Raw genomic sequence first — 26,146 nt, 5'->3', positions numbered from 1 at the left:
CAAAAACCTGATAGATTCCTCTCCCCAGGCCTCATTTTGGGCAGGAGTTCACAGGAGCAGAGCTCTGGAATGCCTGAATTTTATTGTGCTCTTTCTTTCTTATCCTCCTCCACTCCCTCCCCCCCAAAAAACCTTGCTTCTGGGCTCCATTGTTCAAACCCCCTGTGAGAATTTTGCTGAACTCTTAAGATCTGACAAACTTTCTAATATTTCCCCCCATAAAAAATGGGAAATAACTAAAACATATGAAACAGACAGATGTGGCTGTTGCCACATAGGAGAAAGTACCGTAATTTTAAAATTATGATGGGACTTTCTTTGTAGTAGGAACTCCTTTGCATATTAGGCCAATCCTCCAAGAGCTTACTTTAGGCTCTGTAGAAGAGCCCTGTAAGCTGTTGGAGGATTAGCTACATCAGGGGGTGTGCCCTAATATGCAAAGGAGTTCCTACTACAAAAAAAGAGCCCTGGATAGGAGTAAGGTTTTATGCTGACAATTATAATTCAAGAAGCATTATGAGGTCAATACTGAGCTGATATAATTTAGTACACCATCCAGTGATGTCATGGGTGTGTGGCATATACAGATGAGCTGTGCAATTGTGCTAATGAGCTCTGGCCCCTCTTTTTCTACAAAATGACCTCTGCCTCTCCCCACAGGAAGATCCCAAGCTGAAATGAATGACAGAAAGAGAATGGAGCCAAGAGAAGACACACAGGAGTTCTGAACTTTCTAGATGTCCGGTTGGAGATCTTTCTGCGAAGCTACCTTTGTCCACCAAGACTCCTCAAGGCCCCATATTTTGTGGTGATTTAGGAACAGTTGATGCTGGCCATGTCTGAAGAGATGGGACCCTTGGGACTTATGACCAAAGTCCTTCAGCATACCCAAAGGATCCTGGCTTGTTTCTTAATCCTGTACACCCTCCTCTTAGGGGGTCTCTTGTGTGTTGGGTTGATATTGCAATTTTTAATTGCACAGTAAAGTTTGCACTCAGTTCTTTCGTTAAAAGTCATGTTCCCTGGGTCAATATTGCTGCTGTATCATGGGATCTGCTGCCATTTTAAACCGATCTGTGTAATTCAAACTCATTTTTAAAATGTCCTCTTTCCATTGAACTGGGAAACCACTTTTTAAACCAAGTAATGATTTCGAATAATGTTTCAAGATAATACTGGAGGTGGGCTCTCACCTGAGAAAATACATTTTATTGATCTATGGCTTACATCAGTCTTCTCTCCTCCTCTTTATCCTCACAACCATCCTGTGAAGTAGGTTAAGGTGACTGAACATGATTGATCCATCAGGTCACCCGGTTAGCTTTACGGCTGAGCGGAGATTTGAATCTAGGTCTCTCTGGTCCTAATCAGCGACTGCACCACCCCGACATTAGCCCTTCTCTCTGAAGTGGGTGGGAACTGGGAATGCCTCTCTAGAGGGTGATTGTTAGGATTTTGTTCAATATTTCTTTAATTGGGTTTCAGAAGCATCTTTTGCGCGACAGGCTGGCAAGACTTGTGAAGCTAATTTTCTAGTAAACAGACTCTTCTCCCTTCCCATCTTGCAATGATGCCAGCTTTTGATGTCCAGCAATGCTAACAATTGTTACCAGTCCTGGGTGCCAGCCACAAATGCACCAGATGCACTGTTTATGTGAGAGAGCCAGAACTGATGACAGATGTCAGGCACAGGGCAGAGTGTCACTCCTATTTGATGCAACTAGGGCAGGGATCTCCAAAGTAGTACCCATGGGCACATGGCAGGGTTGCCAGCTTCCAGGTGGGGCCTGGAGATCTCCTGCTTTTACAACTGATCTGCAGCTGGCAGAGATCAGCTCTCCTGGAGAAAATGGCTGCTTTGAAGGATGAACTCTATGGCACCGCAGCCCCTTCCTTCCCCAAACCCCACCGTCTCCTAGCTCCACCTCCAAAGTCTTCAGGTATTTTCCAGCACAGACCTGGCAACTCTAGCACATGGTGCTCACAAACACCTTTTCTGATGTTCACCAAGTGTTTTGGGAGAGCGGATGGGGCCACATGGAGCATTTGCCAGCAAGGCTTCTGATTGGCCATTGGAGATGTGATTGGCTGTGCAGATTTTTTTTTTTTAAAAAAATGTTCCTTTGGTAACAGCTGCAAAGGTGCCCACAGGATTAAAAAGGTTGGGGACCCAGAACTAGGGAGTATGGAAATATGGGGGTATCCATTATGTTCACAAGTACTACGAAAGGCTTTTTGTTTTGGTTGTTGTTTAAGGAACAACCCTTTAAAAAAAAACTTCTCTTAAAAAAGAAATTACTGAGCAGTTTGGAACCAGTTCACAAGCAGAGATTCATTACTCAGTGCCTGTGAGGGTTTTCAACTCACTAGACCATTTAGTGGCTAGGCCAGAATTTCATCCTACTTTTGTAAGTTAAATTGTTTCTCCAAAGGGATTCTTTAAAGATAATTTATGTATGCTCAGAGGCCTGTACTTCTGCTTTTACAACCAGAATTAGGTTCCTGATTCCAAGTAGACGGACTCTGACTGTACTCAAATATACTTTGGTTGAAAACATGGTTGCCAACTGTGGCCTGAGAAAATCCTGGAGATTTGGGATAGTGCCTGTGGAGAGGAGGGGCAATCCGGGGTGGGGTTTCCCTGGAGTCCTGAGCTTTTTGTGAGCAGGAAGGAACACACAAGAACACAGTTCCAGCCGGCTTGGTGTCATGGGGTGTGGCCTAATATGCAGATGAGTTCCTGCTGGGCTTTTTCTAAAAAAAAAAGAAGCAAAAAAAGCCCTGGTGGAATCTAGACCCTTGTGATCTGGTGGTCAGCAGTAATTCTGGAAGAACTCTAGGTCCCATCTCGAGGTTGGCTAAACTAGCTGAAAAGCACTCTTGCAAGTCTTCACAGGCACTTGAGGCATCAAACAGTTTTGAAAATAAAACATCTGGCATTCCTCACGTTTACAGACCAAGAGATAACACAAACCATGTTCAAACTTTGTGAGATCATTAGCAAATAGTGCAAGCACAATTCCTCTGTGCAGCTGCCGCAATTCAACATGTGAAGAGAAGGCAGGTCTTGGCCTTCCCTTGGTTGGATAAATTGGCTCTTAAGGACCAAAAAGAAGTTAAACAGAGTATCTGCGCTACAGACTGAAACTGGCTGAACAGCCTTTCTTTCTCCCTGGGGAACTCTAGTTCCGTGAAGTACTAGAGCTTAGAATTACCACCCGATAGTTCTCAGCACCTCCCTCAAAACTACAGTCCCCAGAATCCTATGGGTCATGGTTAAATTGGTATCTAACCAATGGAATTTAGTGACACCCCCATGCTTAGATTTCAGTAGAAGAATATTACTCCCATCTTCCTGTTCCCCACATTTTAGTTCTGCTATAAAGACAAAAGTGTTCGTTCTAGATGTCCTACTTCAGAGGTCAGCTGTCCAGTCATGGTCCTAATGAATAGAGGAGGAGGGAGACTGAACGAAGATGTTGAGGGATGGAGAAATTCATGACTTGGATGTAGGATGATTGTACATATGGTGGGTGGTGTAGCGGGTCATCGTCGCTGCATCCCGTATGCTTGAGATTTCAGCATTGCCACAATTGTCAGAACTGAAAAAGAAAACACAGAAAGTGAATGCAGATTGAGGATAGAACATGATGTTTGGATTGGTCTATGCTACATCCACCCTCGAAGGAATCAGATGTCTTTCCACCAACACTGAAACCTCATCCAGCTCAATCACAGAAAGAACAGTCAAAAAGTTCTGTTCAGTTGTTAATTCTAAAAAAAAAAAAAGGCCTGTCATTGCACTGACAACATATCACCGGAAGTGATGTCACATTGCTAATGAGATACTTTAGGTTTTACCACAGAATTTCATCAGAATCCTAGAGCATTGCACCAACATCACACCAGCAATGTGACATCACTTCCAGGTAGTCAATAGAAGAGTCATCTTGCCATGACTGTTCCTTGCCCTGACCTACTCTGCCTTCAAGTAACATTTGGCAAACAACACATCTTATCTGGTTTGGCCATGAGTTTACTGATTTACATTGGTGTTGTGTTTCTGGTTTTGGTTACTGCTAGATCCCATTGTTAACTAATTAATGCATGTATTTATTAAAACACTTGTACCCTGCCTTTCCTTGTGGTTCAAGGCAGCTGTTAACCACTGTAGGTTATTCTATTCCCCCCCCCCATTTTTTTTAATTATATTTGCATTTGCTGTTCTCAGTGTCTCTTGCAAAACACTGGTTTTAAGCTCTGGCCAAGAGCACTGAGGGGTAGAAAGTTTTACATAATTCATAAACAAGAGGCCCTACACTGTGCTACCCCAACTTCAGCAGAGAAGACTAGGGGCAGGGCTTTCTCTGTGGTAGTCCCTTAACTCTGGATGTCCTTTCCCACATTGCTTCACTAGGCACCAAGCTTATTAAAGTTTAGGTACCAGAAGAAAACTTTATTTTAAAGAAAGCTTTATTTTCAAGGGAGGGTATGTTGAGAGGATTTTTGTGGGGATTTAAAAAACTCTGTTTCTGTCATGATCTGCCCTGGCTCTGCCTCAAGGTGAGAGGAAGACTACTAATAAGACAAAGATTTTTGTCCCAGAATTGGGGAGGGAGGGGTTAGGGCAGATCAGGACAGTTTCTGCAATTTGGGTTGATGCTTGTGTCTACTGGGCAAACTTATTGAGAGGGCAGTGGCGATGCAGCTGCAGACTTTCCTGGAGGATGCTTCCATCCTTGACCCATTTCAGTCCGGCTTTCGCCCGGGACATGGGACGGAGACGGTGCTGGTCGCCCTAGTGGATGACCTTCAACGGCATCTGGATCGGGGCGGCTCGGCGGTGCTGATGTTGTTAGACCTGTCGGCTGCGTTCGACACGGTCGACCATCGGCTACTGAAGGGTCGCCTCGCCGACGCAGGGATTCAGGGGTTGGCTTTACAGTGGCTTTCCTCTTTCCTTGAAGGTCGGGGACAAAGGGTCGCAGTTGGGGGGGAGCTGTACCGGAGGTGCACACTTGACTGTGGTGTGCCCCAAGGGGCGGTTCTCTCCCCGATGTTATTTAACATCTATATGCGACCTCTTGCCCAGATTGCCCGAAGGTACGGGCTAGGGTGTCATCAGTATGCTGATGACACCCAGCTCTATCTACTGATGGATGGCCAGCCGACCTGCGTCCCGGAAAATCTAGATCGGGCACTATATGCCGTGGCTGAATGGCTCAGACTGAGCGGGCTGAAGCTTAACCCTGCGAAGACAGAGGTCCTTTGCTTGGGTCGCCGCGGTCCGGAAAGGGGAATCCCCCTACCAGCCTTTGACGGTGCGCCGCTGATAGCGGCGGACAGGGTCAGGAGCTTGGGGGTGCTGTTGGAGCCTTCCTTAAAGATGGAGGCTCAGATAGCAGCCGCTGCCAAGTCCGCGTTTTTTCATCTTAGGCGGGCAAGGCAGTTGGCCCCCTTTTTGGAGCGCGACGACCTAGCAACAGTGATCCATGCCACGGTCACCTCGAGGTTAGACTACTGTAATGCCCTCTACATGGGGCTGCCCCTGTCCCGAACTCGGAAATTGCAGCTGGTGCAGAATGCCGCGGCCCGGCTGTTATTGGGTCTCCCAAAGTGGGAACACATTCAGCCGGGTCTTCGGACCCTGCACTGGCTTCCAGTAATATACCGAGTCCGGTACAAGGTGCTGGTTATCACCTTTAAAGCCCTATATGGCTTGGGACCTGTCTACCTGAAGGACCGTCTTTCCCCGCACGTTCCCCAGAGAGTACTGAGGTCGGGAACACAAAATCTCCTTACTATCCCTGGGCCGAAGGAAGCCCGTTTGAAATCCACCAGAGAAAGGGCTTTCTCTGTTATGGCCCCTACATGGTGGAATCAGCTGCCGGAAGAGGTGAGGGCCCTGCGGGACCTTGTACAGTTCCGCAGGGCCTGTAAGACGACCCTCTTCCGGCTAGCCTATACCTAGCTTGAGAATTTTAATGTAACTTGCCGGATTTCTTTTATATACAGTTGAAATATTTATTAATATTTATTGATAACCATGGTTTTATCTGTTTTTATCTGTTTTAAATGCTGATCCCTTTATATGTTTAAATACTGTAATTTTGTTGGATCTATCACTGGAAGCCGCCCTGAGCCACTTGTGGGAAGGGCGGGATATAAATCCCAAATAAATAAATAAATAAATAAATAAATACTGCAGTTTTCCCTAGGTCATGTGATGGGTGTTAATTGATTATTAAGCAGGTTTTTATATTATCGGTGTATGTTTAATAGTGGATTGTGAACTGCCTCATGTATTTAACAGGGCATGTGGGTTACATATATTTTAAATAAATTATGAGAGAGACTGTTGGGAGGCACTGATTTCTCTGATAGATTATTCTCATGAAATTTTTTTTTAAAATACTATATTTATTTTCTATTTATTACATATCTTATGACATTGGCAAAATCTGTACTGTTTACTTGTGTTTATAACTTAGTAACAGAGACCTGTCACTGGAAATACTGAATTATTGTGCACACTATACAACACTGTATTGAATAGTAATGTGGGTAGTTTGTACTGAACACAAAACAAGAAAAACTAGATAATCAGTAGCTTCCGCATGAAAGTTTTGCTCCATCTTGGCTTCTTTACTGCAGTGCTTTCTGGGGGAGCATCTACATGACATCATCTTCTATTAGGCCTGTTTTCATGTGCTTAGCTACAGTCTTTCCAAAACCTTTTGGTTTTGGTACAGTCTTCTCAGAAACATCACAATCAAAGCATCTTTGACTGTAGATGGGAATGTATTTTCACGGGTCCTGTCCACATCAATGCCATTTTTCTTTACTCAGCCCACATGGCTGCTGTTTTCCCCTTCTAACAGACTTTGGTTTGGTGTCTTTTAAAAAAAAAAATGGTAACTGACAGTTTGGTATCTAACACAATAATGTTAATAAGACCTGTAGGCATGATCTGCTAGTTCCCAGACTTCATTTTTAAAAAAGTCTCCCTTTCATTGAGGAGATCGAAGGGAAAGGTGAGGCTGGACCTTTCCCTTTATAACTCTACAATGAAAATGACCAGACTTTACTTAAAAAAAAAAAAGAAACCTGGGAACTAGAATATGGTTAAAATAAATCATTATAATGTCAGTGAGCTATGCCACTCAGTCAATTAGCAGTTTTTTAGAAAAAAAAAAATCCCCTAGGAGTGCAAGGGCGAATGGTGGCCGCAGGTGCTGAGACAAGAACACTGCAGGGAAAGTGCCACATGCCTCTGAACTTGCAGGGGCATGGAGAATTATCCCTGTGTGGAAATAGCCATCCACAGGAAAGCCAGGATGTTCTACATACTCAGAGGACTTTCCGGAGATGCAGAATGCTTTGATGCTATACTTAAAACAAAAAAGGCCTGATTATGATCCAGTGGCATGGAACGTTGAAAGCAGCTGAGAGCCACTTAAAGGACAAAAATTAGAGGGGAAAGTAAGTCTATTGGATGGAAGATTTTGGAAAGGGGTATTTCCAAATTATTTCCCTCACAATGTGCTGACTTTTCAACTTTTTTGTAACAATAAAAACACATACTATTTATAGATCAGGACAGCAATGAAGTAGGCCAGCAGAATAGCAGAGAGAATCGAGAGGATGGAAGTGAGGGCAATCATTCCTTTTCTGTTTCTGGGCGATGAAGTAATAGTGGTATAGTCTTTCCCTATCAAAGAGAATGATAATTATAATCAGCATTTCTTTTATTTACAGTATTCTCAAAAGTTCACCATCATTTCTCTAATCCAGGGATCCTCAGCCATTTTGAGCCTGCAGGTGTCTTTCGAGTTCTGGTGCAACCACAAAATGGCCGCCGCAAGCGGTGGAGCCAACCACAGAACCTCAAGGAGTGAGGTTGTGTGTTAACTCTAATAGTAGCACTTTAACATTTCAAGCAGAACTTTGGTTAACAATATGCCTTTTCAAATCATCCTTCTGTTGTGGGCAGTTGCTCTCAAAGCAACATTTTAGAAAAAAATCTGTTCAGCCAACCCAATTTCCAATAGCCAATCAGAAGCCCTCCCAGCAAAAGCCCCATCCAGCCCCACTCACTTTCTAAAAACACTTGACAGGTACCAGGAAAGGTGGGGACCCCACCTTTTAATCTGTCCAACAACCCTATAAGACAGCAGTAGCTCCTCAGTTTGGTGTAGTGGTTAAGTATGCGGACTCTTATCTGGGAGAACCGGGTTTGATTCCCCACTCCTCCACTTGCACCTGCTAGCATGGCCTTGGGTCAGCCATAGCTCTGGCAGAGGTTGTCCTTGAAAGGGCAGCTGCTGTGAGAGCCCTCTCCAGCCCCACCCACCTCACAGGGTGTCTGTTGTGGGGGAGGAAGGTAAAGGAGATTGTGAGCCGCTCTGAGACTCTTCGGAGTGGAGAGCGGGATATAAATCCAATATCTTCTACATCTTCTTCATCTCATCCTCCTCCTCATTCCTGGAGAGCTGAGATTGGTTATACATGGATGGGAAACCATCACAGAAGTCCAGGATTGCTACATGGAGGCAGGCATTGGCAAACCACCTCTGAACGTCTCTTGCCTTGAAAACCCTACAGAGGCACCTTAAGTCAGCTGTGATTTGATGGCACTTCCTACCCCCCAAATAGATGCTTTCTGTTCACAATTACCTTGAATTAGTGTGATATCATCTGACCATAGAGACTCACGCATGGTGCCATTGGGGTTTATTGCAATAAACTTGACTCTAGGGAAAGAAGAAAGAGATGGTCAAATCAGATTTAGGGCTCTCCTCCAATAGAAGCTGACTAAAGCCTTCCCTTTCCACATCACCATTATGACAACAACTGTGGAGTGTTGAATATTCAAGAGTGGATCTCCCCTTGGCTTTAGGGTTAGGAAATACCTGGAGATTTTTGGAGTTAAGTCTGAGGATGGTGGGGTTTAGGGAGAGGAGGGACTTCACTGGGGTATAATGCCATAGAGTCCGCCTTCCAAAATGTTCATTTTCTCCAGGTGAACTGATCACTGCCCCCTGGAAATCAGTTGTAATAGCAGGAGATCTCCAGCCACTACCTGGAGGTTGGCAACCCTACTTGGCTTGGATTCAGAGACCTGCTGAGGCAAGGCCAGAACCAGTATGGTGGTATTTTCATTTCTGCATGCAAGAGAAATGCTCCAGATGTTTGGGGACCTGGGGCTGCTTCACCTGTAGGGCCCAGGGTCTGGGAGGGGGCCGTTGCAGTCTGTTTCCCAGGCCTTGTTTATGCACGAAGTGTCGGCTCCAACCCTTAGAACAGTGATCTCATCTGGTGATGTTGCACAGGGGTAGTTGACAGCAGCAGTGTCCAGTGTCATATAATAGGAGTTAATGCTGAAAGAGTGGTAGGATAAATTCTGAGGAGCTTCGGACTGCTCAAATTTTCCAGTAGCTGTAAAGAAAATGTGGAAAGTAATTAATTCTTTGTGGGGGGGGGGGGGGATGCAACAAGAAGTTGACAAAAATATGAACTGTGTGAGAGAACAATGAGAAAGGAGCAGCTCAAGGGATAGAAAAGAGCAAGAGTCCAGTCGCACCTTAAAGTAGGATTGCCAGAGCCTGTTCAAGAAATATATGGGGACTTTAGGGGTGGAGCCAAGATCAAGGCTGTGATAAGCATAATTGAACTCCAAAGGGAGTTCTGGCCATCACATTTAAAGGGGACCGCACACCTTTTCAATTCCTTCCCTCCATTGGAAATAATGAAGGATAGGGACACCTTCTTTGGGGTTTCATAGAATTGGACCCCCTGGTCCAGTCCTTTTGAAACTTGGAGGGTGTTTTGAGGAGAGGCATTGGATTCTTTGCTGAAAATGTGGTGCCTCTACCTCAAAAAACAGCCCCCTCAGAGCCCCAGTTACCTGTGGATCAATTCTCCATTATACCCTATAGGAATCCATTTCCATAAGGAATAATGGAGTGCCCAGCAGACATTTCCCTCCACCCCCTCCCCTTTCTGGTGACCCTGAAGCAGGGGGAGGGCTTCCAGACCGGGAGATCCCCTGCTCCCAACTAGGGATTGGCAACCCACCTTAAAGACTAACAAAATGTTTGGCAGGCTATGAGCTTTTGAGAGGTACTGCTCACTTCTTCAGATACTGAAGAAATAGGCAGTGATCATTTGCCAAACTGCAGCATGAGTCAGTGGGGCAGACTGATGCTCTCAGAAAGATTTTAGATCCCTTGAGCACCATTAAGAGCATCAGAGGGGAAGAGACAGCCACCTCGTGGTCTCTCAGACTACTTTTCAGGGCTCTGAGTTGGATGTGGCTCTTCTTGTTCCCACCATTGGCATAGAGATGCCATCCTCCAGGTGGAACCTGGAGATCTTCTGGAATTATAGCTCATCTCTAGACTACAGAGAAACGGAGGCTTTTGCAGGGTGGGCTGTGTGGCCTTGTACCCCAATGAGGTCCCTGTTCTCCCCAGGCTCCATCTCCAAATCTCCAGGAGTTTCCCAGCCTGGAGCTGGCAATCTACTCCCCCACCTCTGGTGATCAGGTGGGACCTGACAATGCTACATTGGCATCTACAGGAATCAAGGAAAAAACAGTAACGAGGCTGTGTTGGACTTGAGGTCCTCAAAAGTGGATGGAGACCTATCATCTCATGGACCGAAACATGTACCTACCTCTGTTTAAAAGGTGAGCGACCACACCTTGAGTTGAACTTTGAAGCACATGTACAGATTAAATACCTTACCAACAGAGCAGACATGGCTAGTGAATAGAAAGTATGTTCCAAGAGGGCACCTGATCCCTTTGGGGAGGACTTACAACAGGGGACATAATTCAAACCTACCATTACTGCGGGCAACCAGCAGCCAGATTCTGTCTTCTTCTTCTTCAACATCAAGGAAGTTGCAGCGTGGTTGCTCCAGGACAAAAGTGGTGGCAGTGATCTTCCCTTCCAGCTCCCGGTTGGTGATGTGAGGGGTATAACCCTTGAGAGTTCCTGGGGAGAGACAGGGAGGATCTTCAAGACAACTTTGTATTCCCATTGTAAAGCCCTCGAGGAAGGGCCAGCCTACACGGGACACTGGAGAACCATGATAAAATTCATGTGATGTCCAGGGCTAGCCCTAGACCAGGGGTAGGGAATGTTAGCTCTCCAGATGTTTTTTGCCTACAACTCCCATCAGCCCCAGCCAGCATGGCCAATGGCTGGGGCTGATGGGAGTTGTAGGCAAGAAACATCTGGAGAGCTAACATTCCCTACCCCTGCTCTAGACTGTCCGGCGCCCAAGGCAAGGCTAATTTCTGGTGCCCCCCCCCAACGCACTGAGTCACATGGGGGCATCCAATTTGGCGCCCCAGAAGGCTGGCACCCTAGGCAATTGCCTAGTTTGCCTAATGGTAGGGCTGGCCCTGGTGATGTCTTGATAATTTGAGGGGGCTTTGGATACAGACCATATCATTGGGAAGGAAGGGTTAATTCCTTTCCCTTTGGACATGCTGAAAATGCCTCCCTCTCACCCTGTGGCTGCTTTTATCATGGCACCAGTGATGTGGGATGGAAAATTTTTTCCAATGCTGTATTTTAATTTGGAATTTTTGTTTTTGCCCCACATACATAAATACGGTCTGTATATCTAGTGTTTTTATGCTGTTGCACTACAAATGTGGGATTTGGAGTGTGGGCAAACACTGTGCATGTACCCTCCCCGGGCTTGTGCACGGTATTTGTGCATTTGCCTCCTTTTGCTAGCATTATTTAATATTTCAATCATTTATTTAAATTTTAACTGGAATTTTTTCCTGAAAAATAAGTGCTCAGTGAGAGCCAGTTTGATGTAGTGGTTAAGAGCAGTAGATTCCAATCTGGAGAACTGGGTTTGATTCCCCACTCCTTCACATGCAGCAGCTGGGTGTCACGGCCCGAGTCTCTGACACGAAGCTGCGGCTGCTATCGTCCTGGCAACGAGCCAGGACCTCTCGCAGACAGCCCAGGCGAAGCACAGGGAGTGGTCGTAAAACAGTCCAGTTGATTGATAACGTAAACAGGCAGGCTGGAGGGTGAGACGGAAGCTTGGTCAGGGAAGCCGAGAGTCAGAAGCCGGGGAGCCGAGCCGAAAGTCAGAAGCCGGGAAACAGAGCCGAGAGTCAGAAGCCGGGAAGCAAAGCCGAGATCAAACGATACCTAAGCCAGTCCGATAAGCAAAGCCAGAGTCCAGAATACCAGTCTATGGGTCAGGCCGGGTCAGGAATGCACAGGTTCTTTCCGAAGCAAGGGGTGCGAGACGCAGACACATCCAAGGGTGTTCGCTTGTTGCCAGCACAGTTTGGCCTGAGGCCAGGATCCCAGATATACTGCTGGCTAATTGGCTCGTTAGAACTCCGGGCTCAGATCTCTTCTAGCCCGCATGCGCGCCTCTCTACGCCTGTTCCTGAATTCCAGGCGTCTCCTCTCGCGCAGGCGGGCCCCAGGTGTTGGTGAGTCTGGGGGAGATGAGCTAGTACCTGGTGTGGCCAGATTGGTTTCAGGTGGCCCCTGCTGCTGGCTGGCTCCTTCAGGACTTACGTCCTCTGTTGCTGAAGGCATCTGCACAGCAGGGGCGGGGTCAGAAGCAGGCACCTGCTCTGAGTCAGCAGGGGCAGGCATGACACTATCCCCCCCCTCAGGCCCCCCCTCATCCAAGCCGCCTGGCTTATCTGGGTAGGCCTCATGAAACTGCCGGAGCAGGTCAGGGGTATGCAGGTGGGCAGCCGGTTCCCAGGAGCGATCCTCGGGAGGGTAGCCTTCCCAGTCCACCAGGTACTGGAGTTGACCTCGGTGCAGCCGGGAGTCTAGGATCTGGTGGACTTCAAACTCTTCCTCATCGTCCACCAGCACCGGTGGCGGAGGCGGTGGTGGAACGTCCCGGTTTGGGTCCGGCGCTGCCGCTGGTTGGAGGAGGGAGCGGTGGAATACGGGGTGTATCCGGAGGTGGGCCGGAAGGCGTAGGCGGAATGCCACGGGGTTGACTTGCGCCTCTATGGGGAAGGGCCCGATGAACCGATCGGTTAGCTTGGAGGACCGGCCAGGAGTCCGGAGGTACCGGGTCGAGAGCCAGACAGAATCTCCGACCTTGAGGGGGGCTCCGTCCTGGCGATGTCGGTCCGCGGCCAGTTTGTAAGCGTCCTTGGCGCGCTGGAGCTGAGTGCGCAGGAGGGCGTGGAGCGCGTGGAGTTCCTCAAGTCGGTCGGTGGCTGCGGGAACGTTGGCGGAGGGGCCGAGCGGAGGGAAGAATCGGGGGTGCAGTCCATAGTTGGCGGCAAACGGCGTGGTCCGCGTAGAGCTGTGGACTGCGTTGTTATACGCGAACTCTGCCAGGGGTAGCAGAGTGGCCCAGTTGTCTTGCTGATAGCTGGTATAGCAGCGCAAGTACTGCTCCAAGGTGGCGTTGGTCCGCTCGGTCTGCCCGTCGGTCTGGGGATGGTAGGCGGAAGACAGGTGTAGTTCTGTCCCCAAACCGTGCTGGAAGGCCTGCCAAAAGCGGGATGTGAATTGTGGGCCCCGATCCGAGATGACCTGCGTGGGTAACCCGTGCAGGCGGAAGACGTGGTTTAGGTACAGCTGGGCAGTCTCCGGCCCGGATGGTACTCTGGCACAGGGGACGAAGTGGGCCATTTTGGTGAACAGGTCCACCACAACGAAAATGCAGGTGTGGCCCTGGGATCGTGGCAGGTCTACGATAAAGTCCATGGACACCACGTCCCAGGGACCGGCGGGAGTCGGCAGGGGTTGCAGGAGACCAGAGGGCTTGGCCGGTACGTTCTTGGCTCGGCGGCAGACCTCGCAAGAAGCCACGTAGCGACTAACGTCCGCTCGGACGCGAGGCCACCAGAAGTCCCGGGTCAACAGATGGGCGGTCTTGTGCTGCCCGAAGTGCCCAGCCGGGGGGGCATCGTGGGCCAGCCGGAGGATGCGGGATCGGAGAGGCCCGGGAGGGACGTACAACTGCTCCCGATGGTAGAGCAGCCCATCCCGGGTGGATAGTTCTCCGGCAGGGTCTTGCTGCGGTTCCTGCAGGTGTTTCTGCGCCCACGGGTCGGTGTCTTGGCTGGCCTGTATCTCGGCCACCAGGGCGGGTGCGGTCAGAGTGGCGGCAAAGACCGAGGGTGGCAGAATACTAGCCCTGGGGGCTTCGGTGGCACTAGAGGTGTTATAGTCCGGCCGGCGGGACAGAGCGTCGGCTCTCTGGTTCTGGGAGTGCGGGACGTAGGTGATGGTAAAGTCAAATCGTGAGAAGAACAGGGACCACCGGATCTGCCGCTGGTTCAGCCGGCGGGTGGTCTGCAAATGTTCCAGGTTACGATGGTCGGTGAAGACTTGGACCGGATGCCTGGCCCCCTCAAGGTGGTGGCGCCAGACCTCAAAGGCCACCTTGATAGCCAGGAGCTCTCTCTCCCAAATGGTGTAATTGCGTTCGGCAGCCGAGAGCTGCCGGGAGTAGTAGGCGCAGGGCTGCCATGGCTGGCTAGGCTCGTCCCGCTGGGAGAGCACGGCTCCGAGGGCCACATTGGAGGCGTCCGCTTCCACCATGAAGGGCAAGCTCGGGTCAGGGTACCGCAGAAGGGGACTGGAGGAAAAACTCTGCTTGAGCTGGCGGAAGGCCCGGTCGGCTTCGGGGGTCCACTGAAAGGGCTCCTTCGGTCGGAGGAGTCTGGTCAAGGGCTTGGTGAGGTCGGCGTAGCCCGCGATGAATTGCCTGTAATAATTGGCGAAGCCCAGGAGGCGCTGGATGTCCTTCCGACTTCGAGGGGCCTGCCATTGAAGGATGGCGTCGACCTTCCGCGGATCCATCTGGGTTCCCTGGGGGGAAATGATGTGCCCCAGGAACTCAACGGACTGGAGGTGGAAAGCACATTTCTCCAGCTTGGCATACAGGCGATTGGCTCGGAGTCGCTGTAGCACCTGGCGGACGTGGTGGATGTGCTCCTGTTCGGATGCAGAGTAGACCAAAATGTCATCTAAATAAATGATCAGGAACCGGTCTAGCAGGTCACGGAAAACGTCATTCATAAAATGTTGGAAGACGGCGGGGGCATTGGTGAGCCCAAAGGGCATGACCAGATGTTCGTATTGGCCATACCTGGTGCCAAAAGCGGTCTTCCACTCATCCCCGGCTTTGATACGAACCAAGTTGTAGGCCCCGCGAAGGTCGAGCTTGGTGTAGATCGTGGCCCCTTTGACGCGGTCGAGGAGCTCAGGGATCAGTGGGAGCGGGTAGCGGTTCCGAATGGTAATCTTATTGAGGGCCCGGTAGTCGTTGCAGAGTCGCAGGTCCCCGGTCTTCTTCTTAACGAACAGGACAGGTGAAGACAGGGGCGAGGTGGAGGGTCTAATGAACCCTCGGGCCAAGTTCTTGTCCAAGTACTCCCGGAGGGCAGCCAGTTCCGGGTCTGCCATGGGGTACAGGCGGCCTGCGGGTAGCGGAGCGCCGGGCACCAGGTCGATGGCGCAATCGTAGGGCCGATGTGGGGGAAGCTGGTCTGCTTCCTTCTCATTGAAGACGTCCGCGAACTCCTGGTAGGGAGTTGGGAGTGTGGTGGCGGCCCCCAGGAGGCTGGTGGTGCGTGGGGAACCGGGTTGGTTGACAGGCGGCACCTGAGTCGAGTCGGGTGGTAGCGGGGAACAGGGTGCGAGGGTACTCGAAAAGCTCAGTTCACGTTGCACCCAGTCCACATGGGGGTTGTGGGCTTGCAGCCAGGACAGGCCCAAGATAACAGGGAAGCGTGGCATGCGGGCCAAATCGAAGGTCTGCTTCCCTTGGCGCTGTTGGACCCACAAAACGAGTGGTAGAGTTTCGTGGCGGACCGGCCCCGAGCGCAGCAGACGACCATCCACTGCCTCGACCAGTGTAGGAGTTCCCTTTTCCCGAACGGGGACGCCATGCTCCTTGGCAAAGTGGCTGTCCATGTAGCAGCAGGCAGCCCCTGAGTCCAACATGGCATGGACGAAGATCCACCGGTCGTCGGGAAGCTGCAGGCGGATCGGGACCAGGAACGGGGTGGGTGGTGGATGGACGGAGCTAGAGGACCTCAAGGAGTGCCCCAGGCCAGGAGATCCGGCTAGACCTGGGGCTGGCCTTTTACCGAGGCAGCGGAGCTCGGGGTGCGCTTTGATTTGGCCGGGCAGGAGCTTGCAGAATGCCCGTCCCCTCCACAATACAGGCACAGGTTGTGGGTGCGCCGTCGGTCCTTCTCCTCAGGGGTCAGGCGAGGGCGGGCGCCGCCCAGCTGCATGGGTTCTACAGCCGGCGGTAAAGCTGGGGTACCTGGAACGGGAGCCGCCGGGGGGGGCCTTGTTGGAGTAGTGCCCCTCTTCTGCCTCTGGCGCCGACCTTGCAGTCGCCCATCAATGCGTAGACACAGCAGGATCAGGTCCTGGAGGGCGGCTGGGCGGTCGGTGCGTGCCAGTTCGTCCAGGACGGCATCGGAGAGGCCTTCAGTGTACTGGTCCACCAAGGCAGCTTCATTCCAGGCCAGGTCTTGAGCCAGCAGCTGGAACTCTGTGGTATACTGAGACACAGAGTTCTGGCCTTGGTGCAGAGCCCGTATCTTGCGATTAGCTGTCTCAGCACGCACAGGGTTGGCATAGGCGGCCTGGAAGTGTGCCTTGAACCGTGTGTAGTCTGCTAGCAGCGGCGAGGGCTCTAGCAGCAGAGGAGTGGCCCACTTGGCCGCTGGCCCTTTAAGCAGGCTCAGGATAAAACAGACTTTTGTTTTGTCTGTAGGGAAGTCGCCCTGCCTTATCTCCATGTATAGTTCACACTGGGCGAGGAAGGCAGGGAACTCTTCCAAGTTTCCTGCGAATTTCTCAGGAATGCTCACCGGGCAGCGAGAGCGGGGAGCAGCGGCGGCAGCCAAGGCCACGGCATTGGACGCAGTCTGCTGCTGCAGAGTAATCACCGCTTGGGTTAATTGCTGCACCTGGTCTAGGAGCCCCGGCAAGGGGTCCATGCCTCCTGCCGCTTGGTCCGTCATGAGCGTGCCTGGTGAGTTTTGGGTGCTGGCAAGCTGTCACGGCCCGAGTCTCTGACACGAAGCTGCGGCTGCTATCGTCCTGGCAACGAGCCAGGACCTCTCGCAGACAGCCCAGGCGAAGCACAGGGAGTGGTCGTAAAACAGTCCAGTTGATTGATAACGTAAACAGGCAGGCTGGAGGGTGAGACGGAAGCTTGGTCAGGGAAGCCGAGAGTCAGAAGCCGGGGAGCCGAGCCGAAAGTCAGAAGCCGGGAAACAGAGCCGAGAGTCAGAAGCCGGGAAGCAAAGCCGAGATCAAACGATACCTAAGCCAGTCCGATAAGCAAAGCCAGAGTCCAGAATACCAGTCTATGGGTCAGGCCGGGTCAGGAATGCACAGGTTCTTTCCGAAGCAAGGGGTGCGAGACGCAGACACATCCAAGGGTGTTCGCTTGTTGCCAGCACAGTTTGGCCTGAGGCCAGGATCCCAGATATACTGCTGGCTAATTGGCTCGTTAGAACTCCGGGCTCAGATCTCTTCTAGCCCGCATGCGCGCCTCTCTACGCCTGTTCCTGAATTCCAGGCGTCTCCTCTCGCGCAGGCGGGCCCCAGGTGTTGGTGAGTCTGGGGGAGATGAGCTAGTACCTGGTGTGGCCAGATTGGTTTCAGGTGGCCCCTGCTGCTGGCTGGCTCCTTCAGGACTTACGTCCTCTGTTGCTGAAGGCATCTGCACAGCAGGGGCGGGGTCAGAAGCAGGCACCTGCTCTGAGTCAGCAGGGGCAGGCATGACACTGGGTGACCTTGGGTCAGTCCCAGTTCTCTCAGAACTCTCTCAGCCCCACCTACCTCACAGGGTTAGGTCTGTTGTGAGGAGAGGAAGGGAAAGGAAACTAAGCCACTTAGAGACTCCTTTGGGTAGTGAAGGGCAGGGTATAGAACCCTCCCCCTTCCTCCTCCATGCTGGTATTTGATTTCCTTGCCAGGGCCTAATGGAGACCTGCTCAGACGGCATCTAACCCACAGTGGCCAAACAGATGGGCCAGAAGCCTCCTGAGAAGCAGGGCTGGATTTACATATTTTTTTGGGGGGGGGGGGGAACCAAAAAATGGTGCCCCTACTCAAAAAATGAATTTAAACACCAGGTGTTTAAATGGAGAGAGGAAGCACTAGAGCATTTTGAGCCCTAGCCAAAACTAACTGTGTGCAACCTCTGTAGCGCCACACCAAAGAAGGAGTTTAAAGTTTAAATCCCCTTCTCTAGAGCCATGCTGCAGTGGCGCCCGATCCCTCCTGAAATAATGGGCCAATAGAATAAAATGAAGGGGGAGGGAAATCCTGTCCCTGCTTTTGCACCCCAGGGGTGCAAAGGCAGGGAGAAAGCCTCCACTGCCCGGGTGCCTCTCAGGAGATTATGAGAGGCGGGGGGGAGGGGAGAGAGATCCTCTCCTTGCTTTTGCACCCCCTTGCAAAGAGGTGGCAAAAGCATGGGATCTGACTCTCTTCCCCATTTAAACACCCTGCTGAGCAGTGGCACAGAGACCAAAGCCTTTCACTATTGTTCCTCCTCCAGCACCTGGTGTTTGCAGGTATACTGCCTAAGAACATAAGAACATAAGAGAAGCCATGTTGGATCAGGCCAACGGCCCATCAAGTCCAACACTCTGTGTCACACAGTGGCAAAAAATGTTATATACACACATACACTGTGGCTAATAGCCACTGGTGGACCTGTGCTCCATACACTGTGGCTAATAGCCACTGATGGACCTGTGCTCCATATTTTTATCTAAACCCCTCTTGAAGGTGGCTATACTTGTGGCCGCCACCACCTCCTGTGGCAGTGAATTCCACATGTTAATCACCCTTTGGGTGAAGAAGTACTTCCTTTTATCCGTCTTAACCTGTCTGCTCAGCAATTTCATCGAATGCCCACGAGTTCTTGTATTGTGAGAAAGGGAGAAAAGTACTTCTTTCTCTACTTTCTCCATTCCATGCATTATCTTGTAAACCTCTATCATGTCACCCCGCAGTCGACGTTTCTCCAAGCTAAAGAGTCCCAAGCGTTTCAACCTTTCTTCATAGGGAAAGTGCTCCAGCCCTTTAATCATTCTAGTTGCCCTTCTCTGCACCTTCTCTAAAGCTATAATATCCTTTTTGAGGTGCGGCGACCAGAACTGCACACAGTACTCCAAATGAGACCGCACCATCGATTTATACAGGGGCATTATGATACTGGCTGATTTGTTTTCAATTCCCTTCCTAATAATTCCCAGCATGGCATTGGCCTTTTTTATTGCAAACGCACACTGTCTTGACACTTTCAGTGAGTTATCTATCATGACCCCAAGATCTCTCTCTTGATCAGTCTCTGCCAGTTCGCACCCCATCAACTTGTATTTGTAGCTGGGATTCTTAGCCCCAATGTGCATTACTTTGCACTTGGCCACATTGAACCGCATCTGCCACGTTGACGCCCACTCACCCAGCCTCAACAGATCCCTTTGGAGTTCCTCACAATCCTCTCTGGTTCTCACCACCCTGAACAATTTAGTGTCATCCGCAAACTTGGCCACTTCACTGCTCTTCACTGCCTCTGACTATGGAGGTTACATCTAGCCATCATCTCTAATAGCCACTGACGGAACTCTCTTGTTCCATAAAGTTGCCTAATCCTTCTTTTAAAGTCACTTAAGCTAGCCGCCAGGGCTTTTGCTGTAGCAGGAACTCCTTTGCATACTAGGCTACACCCCCTTAATGTAGCCAATCCTCCAAGAATGTACAGCGCTCTTCTTACAGGGCTTACTGTAAGCTCTTGGAAGATTGGCTACATCAGGGGGGAATAGCCTAATATGCAAAGCAGTCCCAGCTACAAAAAAAGCCCTGCTAGCCACCATCCCTACATCTTAGAATGGCTTCATGGGTCTTGCTAGTACATTTTTACCCACCCTTCTTTCAAAGAGCTGACAATGGTGTCCGTGGTTCTCCTTTCCTCATTTTCTTCTAATGACAAAGTATAAAGTAGGTTAGGCTGAGAGTGAGTGACTGACCCAAGGTCACCCAGCTAGCTAGCTACAATGGCAGTGAACATTTGAATCTGGACCTCCCAGGCATGGAAAGGTCCATCAAGTCACTGCTGGCTTAAGGCGACCTTGTGAGGTTTTCAAGGCAAGAGACATTCAAAGGTGGCTTGCCACTGCCTGCCTTTGTGTCATGAACCTGATATTCCTTGGAGGTCTCCCATCCCACTACCAGCCAGCTCTTGGTGTTCGTGTTCCAAATTATCTTGCCTGGTTTTCACAGTGGAGCCAAATGCATCAGTATCCTCCAGTGATCCAGGGCTTCATTCCTGAATCTTGTACACAGGGTTGAATCCACACAACTTTCTCCTACAGTTTATTTGTGTCTTCTTTACTCTCCACCTTCCTTTTGGGATACGCACATGGAGTATCCAAGGCAGGATCAAGAGCAATCTTGTACATAGGGTTGAATCCACACAGCCTTTTCACTCAGTCTTGCTCAATTCCCTGTCTTAGCATAGTCTTGGTCTCACCTGGCTTTTTCTGTGCACCCATCAAAGTGGAGTCTTGTAACTCAGTACATTACATTCCCTTTTTCACAAGTGGAAAAACTGGTTGAAAGTTGGAACGAACCCATATAGTTGTACCAGGATGCACTTTGATGCTGAAAGTTTGGGTCTGGTTAGTCAATAGGAGTTGTATAAATATTCCCTTACATTCCATGATGGAAGCCAGGCAAGAAATGATTCTTTTTGACATGTTTTAACTCAGTTATCTGGGGCTCCAGGGGGCTGTTTTTTAGGTAGAGGCACAAAATTTGCAGCATAGCATCCAATGCCTCTCCTCAGAACACCGCCCAAGTTTCAAAAGGGGTCCAATTCTATGAGCCCCAAAAGAAGGTGCCCCTATCCATTATTCCCAATAGAGGGAAGGTATTTAGAAGGTGTGCTGTCCCTTTAAATGTGATGGCCAGAACTCCCTTTGGAGTTCAATTAGGCTTGTCATAACCTTGCTCTGGGCTCCATCCCCAAAGTCTCCTGGCTCCACCCCCAAAGTTCCCAGATATTTCTTGAATTGGACTTGGCAACCCTAGAAGGTCCTGACCTGAATTAAGCCCAGGCTAGCCTGATCTCGTCAGATCCTAGATCCTAAGCAGGGTCAGCTCTGGTCAATACACGGATGGGAGACCACCAAGGAAGTCCAGGTTTGCTGTGCAGAGGCAGGCAATGGCAAACCATCTCTGAGTGCCTCTCATCTCGAATACCTTTGAAAAGCCATCTGTCAGCCGCAACTTAACAGCATTTCCCCCCACCGCACTTTAGAGGCCTTTGATTAATTTTCTGCAAAATCCAACCAAATGCTAACACCGCTACGACCAAAGAAGGACTTACTACTGTCGACGTGAACTCCAACAGCCGCCAGCACCAAGATTGTTGCCACGAAAGCCATTGTGTCGGTGACCCCAGCCTCTCTCAGCCTCTTCCACAATAAAGCCAGTGAGCGAGTGGAACTGAAAGGTCTCCTCTCTCCTTGTGGTCCTGCCTCCTGCGGCCTCACCCACGGCTCTTTTGTCAGTTACCTGTACAGTCTTCATTTTTTTCACCTGTCTCACCTCAACTGAGAGGGGCGAGGGCTGGCAACAAACGAGTCTGCCTGGTTTGGTAGAGTGAGGGATTGATCGCATACAATCAAGTGAACAATTCAGCCGTGCCAAGGTGGGGTGCCGGCAAAAACCTTTCTCGCCTGGACTGGCACATCGTTAAGTATTGATTCATTTCTGAAAATGAAAAAAGCTTAAGCCTGCTGCAAAACAATACCTGCTTTGGATCCCGTCTGGGCTAGCCCCGCGTTTTTGCAGCAGAGGTGCAGTTCCTCTTGATGTATGCTCCAGCATGGCTCTGTTCTAGTATTTTATTTGCTTATTAAAACAACCACTTTTCCAGCACACCACTTTTCCAACATACAATTTCCTCAAAGCAGCAACAAAATCCAGGGGTTTTTTTTGGAGCAGGAACGCAGTTCTAGCTTGGCACCAGAGGGTGTGGCCTAATATGCAAATGAGTCCCTGCTGGCTTTTTCTACAAAAAAAGTCCTGATAAAATCGAAATAATTTTTTTTAAAGGGGCTGAAAAAGAGAGAAGGCATGCAGGAGTAATGAACAGAGGAGGAGGAGGGGAAGAAGAAGACTTGGCAGCAACAATGATAAAGCTGTCTTTCAGTGTAGTGCCAGTCTGGTGTAGTGGTTAAGTGCACAGACTCTTATCTGGGAGAACTGGGTTTGAATCCCCACTCCTCCACTTGCAGCTGCTGGAATGGCCTCGGGTCAGCCATAGCTCTTGCAAGAGCTGTCCTTGAAAGGACAACTTCTGTGAGAGCTCTATCAGTCCCACCAACCTCACAGGGTGTCTGTTGTGGGGGAGGAAAGGAAAGGGGATTGTGAGCCACTCTGAGATTCAAGGTGAAGTGTGGGTAGGGTGACCATAATGTCTGAAGGCCAGCCAGGGACATGTTGGGGGGGGGGGGGGTGCGCGCGCGCGAAGCGCGCGCGCCGCCGGAAACAGGAAGTGACGTCACTTCCGGTGACGTCACTTCCGGTGACGTCATGCCACCACAGGAAACAGGAAGTGACATCACTTCCTGTGACATCATTTCCCCGCGTCACCTGCCGGAAATGGGAAGTGACATCACTTCCTGTGACATCATTTCCCCCAAATGCCACTGCCGGAAACAGGAAGTGACTTCACAGCACTTCCTGTGACATCCCCAAAAATCCCCCAAATATCACCGCCGGAAACAATTTTGTTCTGAAATCCTGTATATACTTCATCAGTATATGGGATAAGGCACTTTCTCAACTGTGCTGCATAATGCAGCCTATTTATTTTGTCCTGTTTGCTCTGTTGGCTCTATCTGCACCACCTTCATCACTTTCGGGGTGTGGATCCCCCAGTGGGGTGGTCTCCCGCCTCCCTCCGCCGGCTGTTTCTGATAGCCCTGCGCCCCCTCTTTCATTTGATATGTGTCCCGTGCGGGTGCCACCCTCCCGCCGGGAGATGCCGCAAAATGAGCCCCCTTGAGGCTTATGGCGGCAGGGCTCGGGGGAAGCGAGCTAGACTGCTGTTCTTTTGAGGGGTTATAGAGTGTTTCGAGCCCGTCCCTGTGGCATCGGTCCCATCGTGTGGGACCCAGGGGGCCGGCGCAGCGGCACGCCGAAGCAGCCTGTCACTAATAACACAGGTCGAGATGCAGGACAGGAACCTGGAAGTGACCGACAGGCTGCTTCAGCGTGCCGCTGCGCCGGCCCCCTGGGCCCCACAATGATGGGACCGATGCCACAGGGACGGGCTCGAAACACTCTATAACCCCTCAAAAGAACAGCAGTCTAGCTCGCTTCCCCCGAGCCCTGCCGCCATAAGCCTCAAGGGGGCTCATTTTGCGGCATCTCCCGGCGGGAGGGTGGCACCCGCACGGGACACATATCAAATGAAAGAGGGGGCGCAGGGGCTATCAGAAACAGCCGGCGGAGGGAGTCGGGAGACCACTCCACTGGGGGATCCACACCCCGGAAGTGATGAAGGTGGCGCAGATAGAGCCAACAGAGCCAACAGGACAAAATAAATAGGCTGATTTATGCAGCACAGTTGAGAAAGTGCCTTATCCCATATACTGATGAAGTAAATACAGGATCTGAGAACAAAATTGCACTAGAAGACACAAACACAAAGCTCCCTTACACTGAATCAGTGCTTGGGTCCACCAAAGTCAGTATTGTCACATAAGAGAAGCCCTGTTGGATCAGGCCAGTGGCCCATCCAGTCCAACACTCTGCGTCACATAAGAACATAGGAGAAGCCCTGTTGGATCAGGCCAGTGGCCCATCCAGTCCAACACTCTGTGTCACACTTAAGAACATAAGAGAAGCCCTGTTGGATCAGGCCAGTGGCCCATCCAGTCCAACACTCTGCGTCACATAAGAACATAAGAGAAGCCCTGTTGGATCAGGCCAGTGGCCCATCCAGTCCAACTCTCTGCGTCACATAAGAACATAAGAGAAGCCCTGTTGGATCAGGCCAGTGGCCCATCCAGTCCAACACTCTGCGTCACATAAGAACATAGGAGAAGCCCTGTTGGATCAGGCCAGTGGCCCATCCAGTCCAACACTCTGTGTCACACTTAAGAACATAAGAGAAGCCCTGTTGGATCAGGCCAGTGGCCCATCCAGTCCAACTCTCTGCGTCACATAAGAACATAAGAGAAGCCCTGTTGGATCAGGCCAGTGGCCCATCCAGTCCAACACTCTGCGTCACATAAGAACATAGGAGAAGCCCTGTTGGATCAGGCCAGTGGCCCATCCAGTCCAACACTCTGTGTCACACTTAAGAACATAAGAGAAGCCCTGTTGGATCAGGCCAGTGGCCCATCCAGTCCAACTCTCTGCGTCACATAAGAACATAAGAGAAGCCCTGTTGGATCAGGCCAGTGGCCCATCCAGTCCAACACTCTGCGTCACATAAGAACATAAGAGAAGCCCTGTTGGATCAGGCCAGTGGCCCATCCAGTCCAACACTCTGTGTCACATAAGAAGTTAAGAACATAAGGAAGGAAGGAAGGAAGGAAGGAAGGAAGGAAGGAAGGAAGGAAGGAAGGAAGGAAGGAAGGAAGGAAGGAAGGAAGGAAGGAAGGAAGGAAGGAAGGAAGGGAGGGAGGGAGGGAGGGAGGGAGAAAGGGAAGGAGAAAGGGAGGGAGGGAAGAAGGGAAGAAAGAAAGGAAGGAGGGAAGGAAGGAAGGAAGGAAGGAGGGAGGAAGGAAGGAAGGAGGGAAGGAAGGAAGAAAGGAAGGAAGGAGGGAGGGAAGAAAGGAAGGCCACCCCCAACCGCCAGCCCCCCCCCCCGCTTTCGGCCCCCTTACCTACGGCGGCGGCGAGTCCAGCGGCGGCGGCGGCGAGTCCGGCGGCGGCGGCGGAGAGGTCTTTCCAATGCCCTCCCGGGCCTCCGCCAGCACGGGGGGGGGGGGGTGGTAGAGGCCGGGGGAAGCGTCGGAAAGGCCCGCGGTGGTCGCTGGAGGCCCTCCAGCGACCCCCGCGGGCCTTTCCGACGCCCTCCCGGGGGGAGGAGGACGGGGGGTGGGGGGAAGCGAGCCCCGGGAAGCGTCGGAAAGGCCCGCGGGGGTCGCTGGAGGCCCTCCAGCGACCCCCGCGGGCCTTTCCGATGGCCTGCCGGGGGGAGGAGGACGGGGGGTGGGGGGAAAGGAGCCCCGGGAAGCGTCGGAAAGGCCCGCGGGGGTCGCTGGAGGCCCTCCAGCGACCCCCGCGGGCCTTTCCGACGGCCTGCCGGGGGGAGGAGGACGGGGGGTGGGGGAAGCGAGCCCCGGGAAGCGTCGGAAAGGCCCGCGGGGGTCGCTGGAGGCCCTCCAGCGACCCCCGCGGGCCTTTCCGATGGCCTGCCGGGGGGAGGAGGACGGGGGGTGGGGGAAAGGAGCCCCGGGAAGCGTCGGAAAGGCCCGCGGGGGTCGCTGGAGGCCCTCCAGCGACCCCCGCGGGCCTTTCCGACGGCCTGCCGGGGGGAGGAGGACGGGGGGTGGGGGAAAGGAGCCCCGGGAAGCGTCGGAAAGGCCCGCGGGGGTCGCTGGAGGCCCTCCAGCGACCCCCGCGGGCCTTTCCGACGGCCTGCCGGGGGGAGGAGGACGGGGGGTGGGGGGAAAGGAGCCCCGGGAAGCGTCGGAAAGGCCCGCGGGGGTCGCTGGAGGCCCTCCAGCGACCCCCGCGGGCCTTTCCGACGGCCTGCCGGGGGGAGGAGGACGGGGGGTGGGGGAAAGGAGCCCCGGGAAGCGTCGGAAAGGCCCGCGGGGGTCGCTGGAGGCCCTCCAGCGACCCCCGCGGGCCTTTCCGATGGCCTGCCGGGGGGAGGAGGACGGGGGGTGGGGGGAAAGGAGCCCCGGGAAGCGTCGGAAAGGCCCGCGGGGGTCGCTGGAGGCCCTCCAGCGACCCCCGCGGGCCTTTCCGATGGCCTGCCGGGGGGAGGAGGACGGGGGGTGGGGGAAAGGAGCCCCGGGAAGCGTCGGAAAGGCCCGCGGGGGTCGCTGGAGGCCCTCCAGCGACCCCCGCGGGCCTTTCCGATGGCCTGCCGGGGGGAGGAG

General features: G+C 51.8%; 1 protein-coding gene across 1 annotated transcript; it reads right to left on the bottom strand.

Moving 5' to 3' along the window:
• Positions 1-3,441: 3,441 nt before the first annotated feature.
• On the bottom strand, positions 3,442-21,462 carry LOC132587267 (uroplakin-3b-like protein 1). Its single transcript, XM_060259541.1, has 6 exons — positions 21,403-21,462; positions 10,848-11,000; positions 9,216-9,438; positions 8,677-8,753; positions 7,585-7,711; positions 3,442-3,602 (listed from the first exon to the last, which is right to left on the bottom strand). The coding sequence occupies exons 1-6, from the start codon at positions 21,458-21,460 to the stop codon at positions 3,497-3,499; spliced, it is 744 nt and encodes a 247-aa protein (XP_060115524.1). The 5' UTR covers positions 21,461-21,462; the 3' UTR covers positions 3,442-3,496.
• Positions 21,463-26,146: the final 4,684 nt, after the last annotated feature.

This window comes from Heteronotia binoei, chromosome 18 (assembly GCF_032191835.1).
Source record: "Heteronotia binoei isolate CCM8104 ecotype False Entrance Well chromosome 18, APGP_CSIRO_Hbin_v1, whole genome shotgun sequence".
NCBI classification, from domain to species: Eukaryota; Metazoa; Chordata; class Lepidosauria; order Squamata; family Gekkonidae; genus Heteronotia; species Heteronotia binoei.
This window is presented reverse-complemented; position numbering and strand designations above follow the sequence as displayed.